Source organism: Cyprinus carpio, chromosome B18 (assembly GCF_018340385.1).
Source record: "Cyprinus carpio isolate SPL01 chromosome B18, ASM1834038v1, whole genome shotgun sequence".
Classification (NCBI taxonomy): Eukaryota; Metazoa; Chordata; class Actinopteri; order Cypriniformes; family Cyprinidae; genus Cyprinus; species Cyprinus carpio.
The window spans coordinates 3,771,832-3,791,945 of NC_056614.1; the positions used below are offsets into that span (position 1 = coordinate 3,771,832).

At 38.2% G+C, this 20,114-nt stretch overlaps 3 protein-coding genes across 3 annotated transcripts in view; all 3 read right to left on the reverse strand.

Moving 5' to 3' along the window:
- The window catches only part of abcc5 (ATP-binding cassette, sub-family C (CFTR/MRP), member 5), a 37,509-nt gene extending 25,786 nt beyond the window's left edge, over window positions 1–11,723 (reverse strand). The window contains exons 1-2 of the mRNA XM_042743507.1: window positions 11,571–11,723; window positions 9,578–9,772 (exon numbers count right to left, since the gene is read on the reverse strand). Coding sequence (XP_042599441.1) covers window positions 9,578–9,697 — 120 coding nt within the window. The 5' untranslated portion in view covers window positions 9,698–9,772; window positions 11,571–11,723. The remainder of the gene's footprint in view (window positions 1–9,577; window positions 9,773–11,570) is intronic.
- Window positions 11,724–13,013: 1,290 nt separating this feature from the next.
- rpl35a (ribosomal protein L35a) lies at window positions 13,014–16,126 on the reverse strand. The gene is made up of 5 exons (XM_042743509.1): window positions 16,027–16,126; window positions 15,551–15,589; window positions 14,920–15,072; window positions 13,935–14,079; window positions 13,014–13,077 (listed from the first exon to the last, which is right to left on the reverse strand). Exons 2-5 carry the CDS (start codon window positions 15,559–15,561, stop codon window positions 13,054–13,056), a joined length of 333 nt encoding a protein of 110 aa, XP_042599443.1. The 5' UTR covers window positions 15,562–15,589; window positions 16,027–16,126; the 3' UTR covers window positions 13,014–13,053.
- Window positions 16,127–16,855: 729 nt separating this feature from the next.
- Window positions 16,856–19,624, reverse strand: LOC109069401. Its single transcript, XM_019086040.2, has 4 exons — window positions 19,295–19,624; window positions 18,931–18,967; window positions 17,173–18,468; window positions 16,856–17,089 (listed from the first exon to the last, which is right to left on the reverse strand). The coding sequence occupies exons 1-4, from the start codon at window positions 19,438–19,440 to the stop codon at window positions 16,922–16,924; spliced, it is 1,647 nt and encodes a 548-aa protein (XP_018941585.1). The 5' UTR covers window positions 19,441–19,624; the 3' UTR covers window positions 16,856–16,921.
- Between the last annotated feature and the right edge of the window lie 490 nt (window positions 19,625–20,114).

The window sequence follows — 20,114 nt, forward strand, 5'->3', positions numbered from 1 at the left end:
TTTAAAATGAAAACACTGTTTAATGTAGACACAGCCTGAATAGGCCAAAAAATGTAACTTTCCCCAGTTAATTAATCACAGCACAACTGTTTTGTATTACAAGTTTTCTGAAAAGTTGTGTTTAATTTTGGAAATGAAGCATTATCTAATTAAATATGCACTCACTTGCATACACTTGGACACTGGATAAAGCTATATTCAAAATTATTATTTAATTTTGTTGAAATATTAAGAGTTTTAAAGTGCCCCTATTATGCCATTTTTAAGGTTTCTCATATTGTTTTGGGAGTCACAATAGGTTTACATGCATTCAAGGTAAAAATACATGTTTGCTTTCTCAAAATATGCATTGAATATCATCTAATTTTCCAAAGATTTTCAAACCATTCGTTCAAAGCAGTCCTAAGATTTAGATGTTGGGAGAAAATGAAGACTCTTATGTTCAGCCTTACATCGAAACGCAGAGCACCTGGTTTGCTTATGAGACATTGTTGACGTTACAGCTGCTCGAAAGCGAAGAAAATGGAGGACAGTGTACAACCACGGAGGGTGGAAACTATAGCAATGCAGGGCTGTCAATCAACCACCGTGGCCCAGCCCTATGCAATGTGATGTCACACTGCACAGAGAATCAAAACGGCTTGCCTAGTGAGACTGATTTGGTTTAAAGGGGATTTAAAAATGAGGAGTGGGTGGATTTTATTTTACTTTTTTATTATTGTAGGGTGGTTGTGTTCACCCACTGCCAACACACATTTATGTCCAAACACCATGTAAAAGTGGATTTTGCATAATAGGTGCCCTTTAATCCTACCCCAATACCTAAACTTAACAACTACCTTACTAACTATTAATAAGCCGCAAATTAGGCGTATACTGAGGCAAAATTTGTAGTTAATAGTAAGAATTGGTCCCCAAACTAACGTGTGACCAATGTTCTCACATTTTACATTTAGACATTTACCAGACCCTTTTATCCAAAACGACTTACAAATGATAATACAAATAATGTAATTAAATATAATATAATAATAAAATAATAATAAAAATGTGCTTGACCCCACGTGCAGCTACACACTGCGACGTGTGCCAAAGACCACTCTAACAAACAAATTATTTTATAACAGGCTAGACACCAATGAAGTTTGTGCTGCCTGCAGCCAGCTGAGACAACAGGCGATTATATGGGCCGTTGCCCTGGGTGACGAGCGCTGTGGCGTATTCTGCTGACATCCAGGCTAAGTGCTGCGAGCAGTCCGAGTGTGTGTCTGCGTATATGTGTGTGTGTAAGCAAAGGCAGACTCCAACATGTTTTAAAAACCATGGAGGCAGAAAAAGCCAGCCGGATTAGCTCACTAAAGGGAACAGCATGCACTTTATAGCCTCTCAGTTAAAAGGCAGGGTGGGCATCTTCAAACACCGCTAGTGATACTAATCAAACAAAAGTCAGCTGCTCATCTACTATCTCCCATCATGAGAAATACAAGGAATAAACTGAGCAATTCCAAAAGGGTTCCTAATATGGTAACATTTAGGATAAGCATCTATTTGTTAACATTAGTTAATTTACATGAACTATCCTCTATGCACACATTGGCATTTGGCCTTTGGCTAGTCATTTTTTCTTGTCGTCAGACTAATATTGCAATGTCACTTCTGCATTTTGACTTGGATTCAAGGACTGGAAAGAACTGTGTGTGTGTGTGTGTGTGTGTGTGGATATGGTTACATTCCTTCTGGTCCTTGAATCTCATTGGCTGAGAGCCTTTTCCAGAGGTGTGATATTCTACTGATAACAGCAACAGCTGTTGTGTCACGGGACTGTAGTTTTAAAAGTTTTTTTAAGGCGAGGATGTACTTGTTTGGACTTCAAATATGCGGTTTGTTAATAAAGATAATGTCTATTTGAAGATTAGCTTCAACATTTTCAGAGATGTGAGTTCCAGGACATCAGCGGTCGTTCAGCGCTCATGAAATCGCCGAGAGCAGCCTCACCTCGGCCACATCTTCTGGAATGTGCAGCTGGCTCTGATGTCTCTATAGTAGTTAAACATGAGAAATAATTCATTTGGGGTAAATCTAATCGGCAGTCTTTGGCTTTGTACTTTTGACTGAATTGCCTAGCAACTTTCATGATGGCTGTTGTTGTTGTTTATTAAATATTATTATACAATAAATAATATTTTATATAAATAATAGTAGTATTTTATAATAGTATTTAGTAGTGCTGTCACAATTAGCGCTTTAATGCAGGTGTTTAATTTTTTCAGTTTGATGCGTTATAAATATTTAACGCCGTTAACACAGGGGCTGGGCTAGTGTTGTTCACCGCACTCACAACTGCTGCCTCTGTCTCTTATTTTCTTGCAAAGAAGTGCATTTATTTAGTTGCAAAACGTCTTTACCACCACATCAAACCAGAGATGTTTCAGACGCGTGCTCCAACTTGACTACAGCGCCAGGCGCGAGTCAAACGAGCGCGGAAATGGTACTGGGCTTGTGCTGTTCAATTGCACTCACAAAGGTGCCGGTGCACGCTGTAGCCTGTATCTTTTCATATCAAAGCACAAATTAAACTACGTGCATGCAATGTTGTGGTCAGTTAAGTCATAAAGTTACCAAAAAGGTGATTAAAGCTGGCTTTAAACTGTGCATGCATGTAATATATTATAGATGAGTGACATGTAAGAACTCGGAAATGGTTTTCCAAACTGTCCTGGAGCAGCCCAGCACTGTCTCCCTCATCTAACAAACCCAATTCAATGTGTCAGTTCATTAGTAGAGACTTTAAAAACTGAAGTAGGTCAGAAAAGGTAGAGATTTGAGAGAAAACAGATCCGCGTCACATTCAACAGCGACAGCTCTTAAAGAAATAGCAGCCAAAACAACCTTATAACCAGCTGCTGTGATGTCTGTTCATCAAAGATAGGAAAAATAGGAAATCGATAACTTTTATAGCTTTAAAAATTTATCTCTATTTAATTTAGAATTTAGTGTTTGATAACTTCTATTTAAATTTCTGTATATTTCTGATGAAGAGCACAGGTAAATAATATTTATTACAAAGGGGTTATGTGAAAATTGTTTTAAGTTCACTTAAATTAGAAATTATTTTTTAAAGTTTAATAAAGGTAAAAAAAATTGATAGCTCTCAATTATACTGTAATGTTGAATGGCTAGTCAATGGTTAAATATTAGGGGGAAAATGTCAAACAGATGAAACACAGTAGAGAGGGAGACAATTAACACTCAGCGCAACAATAGTCATTGTGCTGAAATATCTGTTGTTGAACGTTAAATTAAGGTTTAAAAGTCAACATGTAGTGCATGTATTTGATGAGAATAGGAACTGTAATGGGATAACAGCGTGTAATTGTCTGAATATAAATATCAGACGCTCCATAACCGCCTTTTACAGGATAAGACGTGACCGTGATCAAAGTGAACGCAGGTTCCTGCAGAGCATTCCTCTCATCTGTTGGTGAACACGGAGTTTGTGTTTTTATTCGTCTTTATTATCTTTATTTTCATTTTTTACATAGAGATTCAAACTATATTCATCATATACAGTGCTTAACAAATGTATTAAAACAAACTTATGTAAGGTTTTAACAAAAGACGTAAGGTTTGTGCCACTGCTGCTCTAAACTAACAGTATAGGTGATTACCAAAACCATTTTTTAGCTTTCTGTATTGGTTAGTCCTCCAATTTGTGTAAGCTATTTAGAAATAATAGGCTATTTCTAATGTTATAATATATTTATTGCTGTTGTCTATGAAAGAAAGGCAGAAAAAAAGTCTTTATAATGTTTTTTTCAGATACCATTTACTGTCAAATGGTAAATAAACAATGCCAGCAAGAATGCAAACTGAAAGGCATAGGAGGCCATTTATATTATTATGTTAATTAGGGATGAGCCCGAATCCGAATACGGTATCCTGAAAGGTAATGGCAATTACTACGGCACCCCTAAAGGGAATAAATACGAGATATATGAAAAAAATATATTTCAATGCTTTCTCTCACAATTCTATCTCTGGGTAATTATCCTGTACATAAACTGCAGGCATCAGGGAGCCGTTATTAATATGCAGGATATTGAAATCACTTATGAATGTGTGTTCGCTTTTTACTTTCACTTTCGAGATTCGTGATCACACGTAGCCTACTCTACTACGGAGTGGCACTACTTACCACACATTAAAGGTGGGGTATGCATTTTTTCAAAAACGGTTTAGAAAATTGAGTTGGTGCCAAATACCAAAACAAATCTGTAGCCAATCAGCAGTAAGGGGCGTGTCTACTCATGATGTGGAGGAGAGAGCGCTCAGAGCACCGGACGGACATCAGCGGATACAAAACAAAAGAGGAAAACGTCTGCGGAACAAAAGAAAGCTTACAATAAAGGCAAGAAGTAGGACCCGTGTAAATTTAAGATCAGCTTTCCAGCGCTGGAGAGAACTCAAGGAGCGGGAAGGCCTGCGAACAGACACCGAGGTTGCTTTGTTTCTTCTCGATAGTTGAGTAACATTGCTTTGTTTCACAGAACTAATAGATGCTGGCTTTTGCTTGAATATGCTTGTGTGTTATCTTCGCTTGTTTATTCATCTGCAATCGTATTGTCGTTCCCTTCAGCTATGATAAAGACACATTCATTTCCTGGAGCAACTAAACCTCCTCCACTGTCTGTTTCAAGCGTCAGCTCCCAAAGTGTGTCCGAAAAGTAAGATAGTATGTTTAATACAGCAGATAATAATACAGGAGATTCCGTCATAATCGTTGCCTGGGTTGTGTACGTATGTGTGAGGCGGAGCTATCAAAATAGGGGCGAGATCCTTTTGGGGTAGGGGTGTGTTTGTTTTAACACAATAACATTTTTAGATTTAAATTTTTTATTGACAGACTAAAATCTTTGTTTTCTCTTTATTATGACAGGTGGTATAATAATTTGTTGTTTTCATAGCATTCAGTTGGCTCGTTTATTTGATGGACATTGCGTGGGCAGAATGTGGGATAGTGTTTTTGTCTCTAAGATTTAAAAAAAGGAAATTGGGCTTATGTGTGAGCAAGATCACACATACATGAATAATCCCAACATCTGAAAGCATAACTACTACACTTTTAACATCAGTAAACCCAGCATTTTTTTAATGATAGAACTTTAGTAATTAAAAGTAAAACACTGTAGTCATGTGTGAATAAAAATGTAGGACTCCATATTTTAATGGATTCTGTCGACAGAATCAGATTCATTTATACATTTGCATGCATCTGTGATGTATTAAATATGTCCGTAAAATGGGAAAATTCTGTGTTGTGTTTTAATTTTTCTGTATTCTGTGTTTTAAGCTTAAATACAAATGTATCATCAAAAACGGCAGTAATTATTTTATTAATATTTAATCAAATTGAAAAATTTAAAGGAACAGTTCACCCAAAAATGACACAAAAGAAGATATTTTGAAGAATTTTGAGGAACCAAACAGTTTTTGGTCCCCATTGACTTCCATTGGGAAAGAAATACTAGAAGTCAATGGGGACCATCAACTCTTTGTTCACCAGCATTCTTCAAAATATTATTTTATGTTCAACGTAAGAAAGAGACTCATACAGGTTAGGAACGACATGAGGGTTAGTAAATGATGACAGAAATTTCATTTTTGGGCGAACTTTTCCCTTAAAGGTGCCATGTGTAAAAATTGAGGTAAAAATATCCAAAAAATGACCTACACACATCAAAAGAATGAGAAGAAATAAGGGCGATGATGTCATTAAAAAAATGTCAAGTTATAGTGCTGCAGAGATATGAACCTTAATTAGCATTAGCATTACTAGCCACGGCCCGACAGGTGTCGTAATACCAGTTTCAGCCATGGGAGGCGATATGCGGGCAACATAACCACCAGCCAACCTGCAATACACGAATAACTCGCACGGCTTGTGGGCGTACTTGAACCTGATGTCAATCGAGTGGAAAGTACAGCCCACTACTTCATTTCAGTTCAGGGGGAAGAGAGCGGAAGGATGGGAAAACACAGGGAACCAACCGCGCTCGGAATCACAAATCAAATCCGATAAGAAAAGGAGCCGAAACAGAGTAAACATCGGCACTGTTTTCCATCGCTGGAGACAACTGATGGACTTGAAAGAAATGAGGTTCGACTCCGAACTTGCAACATTTCTTTTGGATTGGTAAGTAAGATGCTGTTAGTATTTCGCTAGAAGTTTGTTTTATATGTTTGCGTATTTTTTTCGGGAAGTTATAACATAGAAATGTATCGAAGGCTGTTCGATAAACGTGCTAATGTTAGCGATGGCTAACCGTAGCTGCGTTTGATAATTAGCTAGCTATAACTTACCCACAGATCCGATCCGGTTTTCACCTGTTATCTACCAAAGCCCGTCTCTACCAAGCTGATGCTAAAATGTAACATTACCTAAGAAGCTTGAAATGTCTTCGATGATAATGAACCCGAGAGAGAGAGAGAGAGAGAGAGAGAGAGCGTCCCGGCCGCGCGCGCACTCACTCACTATATTCAGAGCGGTCAAGTTTTTGAAAGCGTGTGAAAAGAGTCAATTGCGTGTCTCACGGTGAATGCTTGAGAGTTGGCAGCTCTGGTTACGTTTGGTTGGCGCTAGCTTGGTCAACATCAGCTGTCTGATGTTGACCAATGATGTTGACAGAATGCTGTCTGTCAAATTAATTTAATTCAAATAATGTGTATATACAACTCAAAATGTAATATGAACAAAACGAATATGAACATATTCACTGGTAAAGGTGAAGGGGAGTAGTTTGAAGATGTCATGTTTCAAAATCACTTGACATCACCCAACGTCCTCTTAGGCTTCGGCTATGGCTCTAGGGTTGTTGTGAAGGTAGGGGCGGAGCATAGAGACTATGCCGTTTCTCGTTTGTTACTCTAGAGTAGACCAATTCACTTTATTGAGGCATACTGCCCCCATCTGGTATGGAATGTGGAGTATGACTAGATATTTTTGCCAGACATTACACATGGCTCCTTTAACAGTTATTTTTGTTTTTGCCAAATATGGTGTTGAATGTGGGGTGTTTATTTTTTTTTAAATTCAAACATGAACAAAAAAAATTAATTCTTAAAATTATGTTTCAATAACTTGCATTAAAATTACTTTCTTTGTATTATTATTACGTTCAAATATATTTCTGTCAACGTTTCTTCAAAATTTGCAAAATTCTGTGGTATTCCACATTAAACACTAAATGATTTTCATGACTGGATTCCGCAAATCATAGCACCCTTATCTTTTTCGACAGAAAAGATCTGAGGACATTTCAAACGCACAGAAATAAACAAAGCTAATTTTCTTCTGTCAGCCAGCTGCCCCACGAATCAGCACAGCTTTAGCAACTCTGTCACAAGCTCTCATGGGAAACCGACTTGAAAAAAGCCTTATCTGGGACTGATCAGAATGCAGGGAACAGAACGATCTAGAAACCAAAGACATGCTGAGAACGCAGCTCAGGTTCCAGAAAACAGATACTGAAGAAATGAACAGAGTACAAACTGTATAACAGCACTTTTGTGTACGTTACTTACACAACAGTGAAATGCCTAACATTATTTACGTAACACTCATGTTAAAGCGCCTCGAGGTACGTCAGCCTTACGCTACAAAAAAGGCGAAAAAAGTCTGGCTGGATTAGACGAATAAGAGAAGCCTGTCGTGAAGCGTTTTGCAATGCTCCTCAGCACGTGCAGGAAGTCCTCACCGCTCTCCATGTCCCTCTAATGCTCTCACGTTGCACAAACATACAGCTTGCCTGAGCGCTGAGGGGGGCATCGGCCTATCAGAAGGCAAGGCTGCTGGACGCATCACCGGAACCCAGGATCGCAATTGGCTGTCGTGCCAAAAAAGGCGGGACTAGATTATGTAAACAGATCCAGCTTCTAAATAAAGGCTGAGCAGCCAATCACAAGCACTGCCTGCACACACGGCATCAGTAGTCCTGAACTGAGTGGCTGAGAGATACAGAGAGAGAGAGAAAGGTAGCTCGATGGAAAAAGACAAAGAAAATTGTGGGCAGCACAGGACCCTCTCTTAACATGCTGAAAAAATGCTGACGGCAGGAGTGTGACGGACAATACGACTGACATGACAAAGGGTTTGGCTACCTTTATGAGCACAAACAACAGCTGCAGCAGTTTAATGTTAATGAACTAGTTCACCCAGAAATTAAAATCCTGTCATCATCTACTCAAGTTGTTCCAAACCTGTATGACTTTATGCAAGTCTCAAGGTTTTTTTTTCCCACACAATGAAAGTCAGTGAGGTCCAGTGTTGTTTTGGCACGCTTTGACATCCAATTTATGGACAGAAATGGCTAAAGCTTCTTTTGTGTTGCACATAAGACAAAAACAGTCACACAGGTTTGAATTGATTAAATGATGACTGAATTTAACCGTCATTTTACGAAGCTACGAGAACACTTTTTGTGCGCAAAGAAAACAATTATAACATTATTTATTCAGAGTTCTTCTCCCAGAGTTACCGTCTTCCGCCGTTTTGGAGAGTACCCCAGAACATAATCAACATAATGAGAGTTGTTTACGTTCTGCATTTGCGCGCTTTCCCTGAACGTAATCAGCATTGTTTACATTAGTAGACAGTGCGTGCATGCTGAACATAAACAATGCTGATTATTTTATTTTCATTCTGGGGTACTCTACAAAATACAGAAGATGGTAACTCGAGTAGAAGAACTCTGAAAATATTATGTTATTATTTATTTCTTTGCGCGCACAAAAAGTATTTTCGTAGCTTTGGAAAATTACGGTTGAACCCCTGATGTCACATCTCCTCGCTATGTATCCGTGTGTTGATCGTGGTAATATCACTGCTGTCTACAGAGGGTCAGAAAGCTCTCAGATTCCATCAAAAATATCTTAATTTGTGTTCCGAAGATGAACGAAGGTCTTACGGGTTTAGAACGACATGAGGGTGAGTGATTAATAACAGAATTTTCAATTTTGGGGAGAACTCTCTCTTTAATACTTCTCAATAAGGCAAAGAGCAGTACATGTAATAATGTCACAGTATTGCAGTACTAGTTTTGTCCACATCCACAAAATATGAAGCATGAAGCAATAATAAAAACGTCATGAAAAACATTCAGCTGCAGCATTTTTGTAAATAGAATGATTTATAAAAAAGGCCCATTCACACCAATAATGATAACTATAACAATAATTATATTAGCGTCCACGCCGATGTATGATAAAGCTCTGTTTGTTATAAGCACGGTGCAGTTTTGTTGTCTGCTGCTTTAAATGCTCAAGATCTTCTGATTGGCTATCAGTGTTTTTATTGATCATCATCTGGAAAAAACATTCTGAAAGTGATTTCAATGATATTGTTTTTCTTCAGCTCTGGTGTGAACGGGCCATTTATAAGCGTTTAATAAGGGTTGAGTATTTGTATGGTGTTTTGTACTATGAGAGGATGCTCAACAAGAAGTAGAACTCAAACATTTGATGTCTAATCACAAATCTGAAAACACTAAGCAATGCCAATGCGTGTATATGATGGACTAACCTGCACTTTAGACAGCTCGTAATGGTCCGCTTCAGGTCCAGGGAGGGTCTCTCTGGACGATACGGCCCTGTACGCAGAACCAGATGCCAGACAGTCCTTTCCCAAATCATGTCCTTTCATCTTCTTTTACCAACATAGGAGCGCTTTGGTTGCTTCTTCTCTGAGCTTGATCTTGTCAAAGTCTCCAAATCTGAACTGATGAGAGAAGAGGCGGGTTAAAACATGAATGGAAGTGTTACTCTTATTTAGACAGTATCGATTGAGCACATTATACGCGCAAATCCCATTTTATCCCATTTAAGCCTACATTTGAAGTCTGACAAGATGGTATTGTTGTATGTAAATAACGGACAGATGGACTGCATGGACAAACTTTTTAGTAGGCGCTTCAGTTGTCTCAAAACCTAGTGGGCAGCCTACCTAAATAGCATTTTGGCCAGACTGAGTAGTACATTCTTGTTGAATTTCACAAAATCAAATGAAAAGGACCATAACGATATAATATTTTCATGACAACTAACCAAATTATCATGACTGTAATCCATCCGAACGTTTTGCGATTTCCACTAGCTCTTTTTTTTACAGTGTTGAGGTAAATAAACACATTAAAATAATATAATTTATTTAATTTACATCAGCATCGATGAACGGCAGCACAACAAATACTATCCTTATGTATAAATACTTACAATATTCTATATTATCTCTTAGAATTATCATGCACCTATAATGCAGCCAGATGTTTAGCAATTCTTTTAAGCCATTTTTACAGAAAATACATATATTATAGTAAGCCTTAACAGCATTTATTAACATACTTACACTTACTTTTAGTAATAAGAATGAGGTTTTATTGCATCCCGGTAATGAAAGTGAGGGGGAAATGTGCTCAACTGCATGCAATAACCCAAAACATCTCAATGGTCTTTCATTAACTTACTTACTTCAGTTACTTTAAGCAAAATACAGTTTATTATTTCTTCTTTTTTTTATGGGATATGCCCGAACATGTTCTTATCATGCATCACACACCTGCATTGATCAAAAACGTTGCTACTAATAATGCACTACTGATGTTGACTGCTAACTAGGTTTTGAAACACGTGCCAGTATTTTATATATTACCGGACAGATATGATGCTGTCAGATATTAATATATATTGATCTGTAAAGCGAGAGAGCGGCTTGTATCTGACGAATACACTATTACACTAATAGCTACGATCTCTGAAGACACAATAAAAACACAAATGGAGACTACATTAGATGACTCTGGCTGAAGCTTTAAGTCTTTCTCGTGTTTGTTTGAGTGTAACAGGCCCCACATCTCCTCTGACCAGAAGAGAACAACCAGTTCCCAAAAAGAAGATTGAAAACCTCAAACCACACGGGTTTCATTTAGGGACATCTAAAGGCTTTTTTTAGATTAAACAAACCCCGGGGATAGTTATATACTTAGCATTACCGAAACAGATCTGTGTTATATTTTGGCAAAGAGCACATCTTATATGACTTAATCCCATTCTTATTGTAATAATGCCATCGATGCATTTTTTTATACTAATTACCCACTTAATTCTGTGGCATATATGCATCCTGATCTGGACTGTAAATTAAACATTATGCATTATAAAATAATACGAGTTGTACAGATGCGTTTCAGTCCCGTCTACATACAGTACATCATTACTGAGACAATAGATGAGATCTACATCAGGATCTAACACACTGAGAAAAGCCGATGTCCATCGCGGTAACATTAGCGCATAATCACGTGAAAGATGCGTTTTGGTTGTTTGTTTAATCTTCTTAAAAGTCGATGTAATAATTTACCTTGACATGTCAAATGATGCTAAAATCGGAAACCGTTTAAAAACATTTTTAAACGATGGTGTCAGGATCACGGATGTGTGACATGCAAATTATCCTGCAATAAATCGTATTTTACGTAGCGAATAAAAGATAAAAGCGTCCTCTGCTGCGGATACGTTACCTGCTCGTCTGGTTGGTCTGCGGCTCTTCTACAGCGGATGAAGCAAAACAACTTCGTTATAAACAAGCTATTTGAAGGACTCGGAATGGACGCCGTTATGGGGAGTGTAGTGTAGCGAGCGTTCGCTACAAGTTCACATCGTTTAAAGTGCGGATTTGGTGAAACTACGTTACCCACAATTCACTTCCTCGTCAGAGCGCTGTTAGTGGGCGGGGCTTATCGCGCGACTAAAGGCGACGCGCAGCCTCTGCAGTCCAGCGCTAGTATTGCAGTGTGGTGACAAGCGCGAGGCTCTGGAGTGGAATTTTACAATTTCACGAAGTACAGTGCGATGATGATTCTGCAAAATATGTGGATAATATTCCTCTCGTTTCACTGTTTCATCGGTAACTACATCTGACGCACACTAACCCGCAATTATGTCGCAACACAAAAACATGTCCAGGATTTCCTCTCTACACGGAGCCAAAAATGATTTAAAATATCAGTATATATTAAACAAGTGTATTATCAATCTAATTATACATTAGCTGCAAGTTCAACAAAACGTTAAATTATAAATTAAGTCAAATCATTGTAGATTAAAGTCATTGCATAAAGCCAATGTGCTTATCTACCATTATATATATGAAGTCAAGTCTGCTTTATTGTCAATTCTTCCACATGTACAGTACATACATACAGAGAATCGAAATTGCGTTACTCTCAGATATATATGTGTGTGCGTGCGTGCACACACACTTCAGACAAATCAATTAGTCTAATAAGAGAGCTACTAATCTATTACATATTAGTAGATAATTTAATTACAATCTCGTTGTATCTGTGATACAGGACATATTTTTCTAATGTCACTTACCAGCTTCACTTTAAAAAGCAATTTTATTTACTAGATATAAATATTAACATTAGAATCATGCCACATTTGTCTGCCCAACATCACAGGACACCACTTTGTGTATATATATTTTAGTGTCCAAATAGCCTTGACTGTGTCACTACATTCATTGTATGCACTGTACACTCGATGTATAAAACTCTAGCTTGACTACGCAGGTTAATTTAGTCAAATGAAGACAGGTAAACGTCACTGAATGGGGTTTCTTACAAGCTCAGCAGCTGCTATTACATACCATTAAGTCAAGCGTCCTTTGTCTGTATCCTGATCTACATTAAACCCTGCCGAACAGTCCTCATAAGTGAGGAAGTGTTGATGATGAAACCTGTCATTTCTCTTTTCAGTTCTTCTACAGATGGATAGTTTAACTGGAGCATCAGTTCCTCTGCTAATCTGGCTCCATACAAACACTACAATTCTCAGACGGTGTTCTACTGAAGAAAAACAAAACAAAAAACTGGGCAGAAAATAGCACAAGCCAGCAAGATTTCAAAGTGGCTGCAGAGACTATGCTTTGTATACTGAAGGAAGATCAGACAGGCAACTTTTTGGACCAGTTTTTTATTGTCTGTACACAAAAGCAGGTTACACATGTGATGGGTACAGCATCTGAAAAACAAAGGGAAAAAAATTAGTTAATTGCTGAATACTTGAACCTGAGATTTCATACATTCTGCCACAAACATAACCTGCACACAGGAGCGAATTCAAGTGAATACATTTACAGCATCAATAACTCCACACCCTCACGCCCTTTTTAAACTTGAAGCAGATTGTAAAGTACAAGGGAATGCATTTGTGCCCAAACATCCTACATCAGGGTTGTCCTGTCCTGCAGGCTTTTAATTTAACACCTGAACCAGCCAATCAAGGTTTTCCTAGGCACACGAGAAACTTCCAGACAGGTGTGTTGCAGCTACACTCTGCAGGACTGAGTTTGACATCCCTAGCAAACATCAAATACGACAGGATCTACCAAAATCTCTCGTCAGGTGTGTTGCCACATGAGAGAGAACTACAAACCCCCACTGAGACCTCGAGGAAGGAAAAGTTCAAGACCAAGTTGCTCTAGTGACATGGCTCTTACACTCATTAAATTCAGAAATGTTCTTTACTCAAGGTTCTTCCTTTCTAGCATAACTTTGGAAGAAATGCCATTTCACTGCAGGAATATCATCAATTAATTTACCTTCAATGACAAAACTTCACAGTAAAGCTCAAGAGACCATACTTGCTAAAATGCCAACAGACGAACTTGATTAAAACTTACAAGGTAGCACTACATCAGCAAGAGCTTGTGAAATTGTTAAACCGGCACGATCTTAAAAACTAATTTTTCGTCACTGCCACATTATAAAAGCATGCATATAATGGACAAATGAAACTGGACAACACACACTGGCAAACACAGAGCGTAACCAGCCTTACAAGTGTGTTAGATTAGCAAGAAACTTTAAGACCCTTACCACACGAATCCTGTGCCCGATAGCCTTCGCTGGAAGGTTGCTCTTGAACTTGGCACGAACCATTCCACTGTTTCCATGAGCCCGTGTGACTTTACCCCAGATGACGCGCGTCTTGTTGGGTTTACCGCCGGGTGTTGCGGTGTTCTTCAGACAACATACAAAACACTTTAAATAACACCAACTACTGACAGAAACCAAACAAGGCCATCGATGGAAATGATGAAACGTGTTTCTCCACGCAAATGTCAAAATATGTTTCACAATTACATTCAAACGGTCAACGCGAAAGCTATTCATAACCCACTTTACTTCCAAATTTGAGCTTTTTGTATGTTTTTTAATGATGTGTATGCTATTTTGGACTAAATAAAATGGAAAAACAGTTTGATTATGAAGGTTAAACATATTAGATTAAAAAAAAAAAATGCATTAAGAACTTTTTGGAATAATACCAAAGAAACTGTCGTAACATGAAAACATATTACTGACAGCAGCGCAGACTCGAGTCGTCCCTCACACACATAAGAGACTTCACTAGGGCTGTGCAAATAATCAAATGTGATTTTCATGCGCATCTCTTCAGTAAAGACGCTCCTGTGATTAGTAGTATATCTCCAGCACGTGCATTCAGATCAGGGTTGCCAGGTTTTCAAAACAAAACCTGCCCAGTTGCTTCTCAAAACTAGTCCAAAACTAGCCCAATCGCGTTTCCAGGAGGTTCCCCGATAAAAATTGCATCCCGGGGTTAAAATATACGTTTTTTTGGCAGGGTTGCCTTGGTAATATTCACATTTTAGGGGCTAAATATCACGTTATTGGTATTGTGGTCGCTTCAACCTGTGAACATGAAAAAACAACCACAGACTTGGCAACGTACATGCTGGAGATATACTACTAATCACAGGAGCGCCTTTACTGAAGAGATGCGCATGAAAATCGTATTCGATTATCTGCACAGCCCTAGACTTCACTGTGCATCACTCACTTTTTCGCCTTGTAGACGTAGGCACAGCGTTTGCCCAGATAGAAGTCGACCTCGTCGCGATTGTAGACTCCCTCGAGCTTGAGCAGAGCGGTGTGCTCGCGCTGGTTCCTCAGGCCACGCTTGTAGCCAGCAAAGATGGCCTTGCTCCACAACCTAACAGAGACACAGGGCAAAACCGCTTTATCTGTCTTCAGCTCTATGTGTGAGCCAAGCAACATTTAATAATCATACACTTATTTATTTATAAATGGAACCATTTACTGAATCTTTTCAATTCTTGAGTTTTAATCATTATTTGATACATCAGCATTTGTGGCTCATAAAGAAAGACAGACACAGTGAGAATATCAAGCAGGGAAAAATACAACTTTATCTAGAAACACAAACTAATCAACCATTACATATTTCTATGAAAAAACAAAGAAAGATGAAATTCTAATAGCTTTTATATATAGCAAAACACTTTTTACAATTGCTAAAACTATTAATTAAATGATAAAATGTTTGTACAACTGCTTTTTCAGCAGAGTATTGCAGTATTAAAGGGCTTAATAATATTAAACGCACTCCTGTTTTCACTCTGAACTACACATCAGCTCAGATTGTGTGTGTGACAGCTTTCATGTCTCACCTGCCAGGCATGATGATGGTCTGACCAGGTCAAATAAACCTAATATGACAACAAAACACACACACCTTTAGTCTGGGGAGCAGTGAATATACAGCTGTGTAACACACACACAAACATAATATGACAACAAAACACACACACCTTTAGTCTGACGCTACGCGGTTTAATTCTTACACAAAGTTACACGCAGCTCATAGTTGTTACTACGTCTTTAAAACAAGAGTATCAGAGCAGAACCCCGCACACATGATCACCTAAAGCGCGTGTGTTCACAGCACTGAGGGTGAGTTTAGCCTGAAGCAGCTGCAGCTCACAATCCGCTCAAAATCTAAAGCATCTTCTGCCGCACGAGGCACAGCTCCGCGGATTGTGGACTTTAGGTCTGTTTTTATTAATACTGGTAGATATTGTGCTTTAGTTTACATCGCATAATGGTAAAATGTCACATTTTTAAAGTCGAGCTCTAAACCGCTCACCTGATTCCGTCTCAAAAATGGAGGAAAAGGCCGCTCGCAAGGAACGCTGGGAAAATGTTAGCAGCGGTGTCTGAAAATGTGCCTGACTAAAATGAAAGCGTTTTACCGCTTGTAAATTATACAGAAAAATTGAATATCGTGAAAAAGAAAAAAATACTTGTAACTTATTTCAAAAAGTGAAATTTTCATATTTTCTAGATTCGTTACATGTAAAGTAAAACATTTCAACAGTTTTTTTTGTTTTAATTTTGATTATTAAAGCTTACAACTCATGAAAGTCAAATATCTTTTTCTAATTTTTTGAGATGCACCTGTACCACTTTTCCAGTTGCCCCTAAATCATCATCATCATCATCATCATCATCAACAACACCATAATAATAATAATAATAATGTGTTCTTTAATTTCGTTTTAATTTTAACAATTGTATTTTTTGACAAGTGTACATATAGATCACGTTTTCACAAATTATTTATATTATTTCTTTATTTGTACATATATTTCTGTACCTTAAAACAAAGTGCTAAATGTTAACAAAGTGCAAAAATACATATGCACGTAAACCTTTACATAGAGAGAATACATGAAATACAAAAACACAGAGAGAGAGAGAGAGAGAGAGAGAGAGAGAGAGTCTACCAAGGTGTCTGTGTTCAACACACACACACACACACACACACATGCAACAACACAAACTTCTGCAGATGTTATAGATATGAACCCAGCGGCTTGCTTTTACATATTTTTCAAATTTCTAAGGACATTAGAGCAGTAATGATCTCTAATGACTCTCAGTGACTATATTTAGGGGCTCCTGCGCAGCCAGCCCTGCTGTTGCAACCTCAAGCTGCAAGGATTTCTTTGGGGGCAAAAAAAAGCACTTGCAGACTAAAATCATGTAAGATACTTTATTTTCATGGAAAAGGAAACCGTGAACCCTGAAAAGGACTTCTTCTCTTTGGGTTCTGGAGCTGTTGTATTTCCGTCTGCGTTCTCCTCTGTTGTTTCCTCATCATCATCCTTGTTCTCGCTCTCCTTCTTGGATCTGAAAGGATTCTTAAGCTGCAAACAAATAACAAAACAGACTTTATTTCAATAAATAAGCACAGAGAGTAGGTAGCGCACTTATACGGAGGAGAAATGACCTTTTTAAGGACGTTTGATTTCATCATCTTTAGTTTCTCTCTGAAGGTCAGTTCTGGTAGATCCTCCTGTATTGACACGTCATGACTCTTCTGATCACTCTTGACAGATTCACCAGATGGAAATCTCTTTCCCAGCATGTCGAAAACTTGACTGACCAGCAGCTCTCCCAGATGATCCACCACTGTCAGACCAAAATCCTCTTCTGTGATGATGAAGGGCATTACTGGAGTATTTTCAGGGAGTGTCGCAGGACGGGGGAAAGCGGAGGACACAAAAAGCCGCTGCACGAGTTCCTCCACAAAATAAAGGAGAAAGTCTATAGCTGCCATTCTGACCTCCTTCGAGACACTCGATTTGCTTCGTAAGACGCAGTTCATTAAATCTGCAAATCTTTGATGCAGACGCTCCGAGGCTGCGTGACTGTTGTCCTGTGAGCTGAAGTGACCGCTGCACTTCGACACATATAGAGCGGTCATCAGTGAATCAAATAAGCTGGTCTTTGGCCTGTCACTGCATGAGGGATGATTTGATTCCAGCAGGATGAGTGACATTCCTCCCTCAGATGACTCAAAAGACGGCCTCAGAACTGGGACAGGCATGGTTTCCAATAATCTGGATGCTGCAGAGGGATTGTTTGACCAGGCTCTAATGACATCCTCCACAATGTAGTCAATAACATTGCTTGTGACCTCCACCCAATGGCTCGGGCTGAGAGCGCATGGGAGTTTGCCTTCTATTGCTGCAAGAACCGTGCCGATGGCTGTCGTGGCCACTGCGCGGGAGATGTGGCAATGTAAAGCACTCAGCTTTCGGGTGACACCACTGATCAGTAACTCCCCAACATCAGTGCAGGAATCGTCAGGGCGGAAGTAAACGAAGCATGGTGACGAGGCTGCATTGATCTTCAGGACGCTGTTGTGCATCACCACATTCACCCGGTGAAGAACTTCCTCCACCACAATGCCAGCGAGTTCAGAGGAACGCGAGTTGTCTTTACCCAGAGAGTCGCTGAAATCGCAGTCAGCGCTGCTGAGGAGACCATCCACCGTGATCCCAAAATGTGATTCAAGTGGATACACATATGGAAGTTGTTCCATCTTCAGGATCACTGGTCTTTCTGATGTGTCCTGATGATTATCCTCAGTGGACGAGGACACTGATGGCCTGTTTGAGTTTACAACTGCAGACGGAGTCATTCCTACTATCATAGACAGTTTTGGTATTAAATCAGTTGTAGTTGTGGCGGCTGATGTTACAATGGAAGTCAGCATTTGATAGATTTGCTGTCTGGAGAACTGTGTGAAAAAAAGCAAAATGAGTTTTAGGTTTCATTATGCAAAACTTGTTTTTACCACTTTAAGTTTATGTTAGGTTATGGTATATTCAGATCCACAGATCATTTGCTCTGTTCCAAAACAGCTTGAATCAGTTCACTTTCACAGGGCGACATTTCAAAGTAAATGTGTTTATACTAAAATATGTTTATGCAAGTCACATGTGAGTAAAACCATCATCCTCCGCTAACAGCAATCATCCATGGACTAGCTGGCATCACACACACATACTCAAATGCATAAAATACGTCATTCCTGTTCTAACTTAACAATTATATGTATCATTTTAAACCTTACAGATTTCCCTATCACAGCTTGAATTTATAACTCCAACTTGCAACCACTATAAATATATCCAGCTTTATCCGCATACATCCAGTACACTTTTATAGCGTATTAATTAATGTGGAAAACTACACTTACCGGGTAGCTTAATGCTGCCTGTATCACTTCCAAATTCCTGAAAAATAGACAATTGTTAATACAGTATAATATAATATAATATAATATAATATAATATAATTTAATATAATATAATATAATATAATATAATATAATATAATATAATATAATATAATATAATATAATATACATAGAAGAAGCAGTTTAGAATAGAATTGAATAGAATAGAATAGAACAGAATAGAATAGAATAGAATAGAATAGAATAGACCCTACATAGGCAGATTGGAAAATGGATTGATGGATAATATAATTATATTAAAAGAGAACAGTATAAAACATAATAGAATATAACAGAATTACACTAATATAAAGAACCGACATACTGCTCTGTCAAATTCCACATAAAGTTGCAGATGACTGACTGAAAAGTGGCATCCTTCAGCTGTGGTACAGCAAGTTGTGCAGCCAAATGGGCCGCAGAAGCCAGTTCTCGGTAACTGTCTGACTGAACTCTATTATCACAAGCCATTGTTATCACAAGCCACTATAATCCAACACTAATTACAGTAAATTTCCAATTTCTAGATGAGTGTGGCTCATGGACTCCTGCGGCTTCATTAATAGTGCACTGCTGTGACATCATTAGTGTGTGATGCTGATTCTTTCAGACATTCTAATGGAATGTTCGTGGAATTCCGACTGCTGCTTGAGGAATGCACATAACATGTATACTCTATATGTGATTTTAAAAAAAACATATTAAATAGTCTGACATTGTGATATTTAATCGATTTGTAAACAAAGTGTAAAAAAAAAAAAATTTACTTCATGGACATTGCTTGTACTGGAATACTTTATATCTGACTGAATAGATATATTAGATGAATATATTTCACTGTTTACAGGAATATATTTTTCATTTTATTACAAAGTAGTGATTTCATCAATACATAAACACATATAGATGCAATTCGTGTTAATGAACAGTAAATAAGGATACTTGTCTGTACTTAGTTATTTGTATAATGGAGCATCGTCTGTTTACATGAGGTTATAATAGTACATGTAACCTAAATGTAGCTTCCCTTCCAAACAAGCTAGCGATTTAAAACATGACACATAGGCCTACTGAAGTGACTTCAAGGAATTCATTTGTTTTGTATGCTAAATCATATTTCGAATTTATTATTGTTATTATTAACG

Coding starts and splice junctions, on each gene's coding strand:
- rpl35a (XM_042743509.1), bottom strand. Junction 14,080..14,919: donor TACGTCTACAAGGCGAAAAA/GTGAGTGATGCA, acceptor ATGTTGTCTGAA/GAACACCGCAACACCCGGCG. Junction 13,078..13,934: donor TCGGGCACAGGATTCGTGTG/GTAAGGGTCTTA, acceptor TTTGTTTTTCAG/ATGCTGTACCCATCACATGT.
- LOC109069401 (XM_019086040.2), bottom strand. CDS start 19,440: ATGGCTTGTGATAATAGAGTTCAGTCAGACAGTTACCGAGAACTGGCT. Junction 18,469..18,930: donor AGGCAGCATTAAGCTACCCG/GTAAGTGTAGTT, acceptor TTTTTCACACAG/TTCTCCAGACAGCAAATCTA. Junction 17,090..17,172: donor AATCAAACGTCCTTAAAAAG/GTCATTTCTCCT, acceptor ATTTGTTTGCAG/CTTAAGAATCCTTTCAGATC.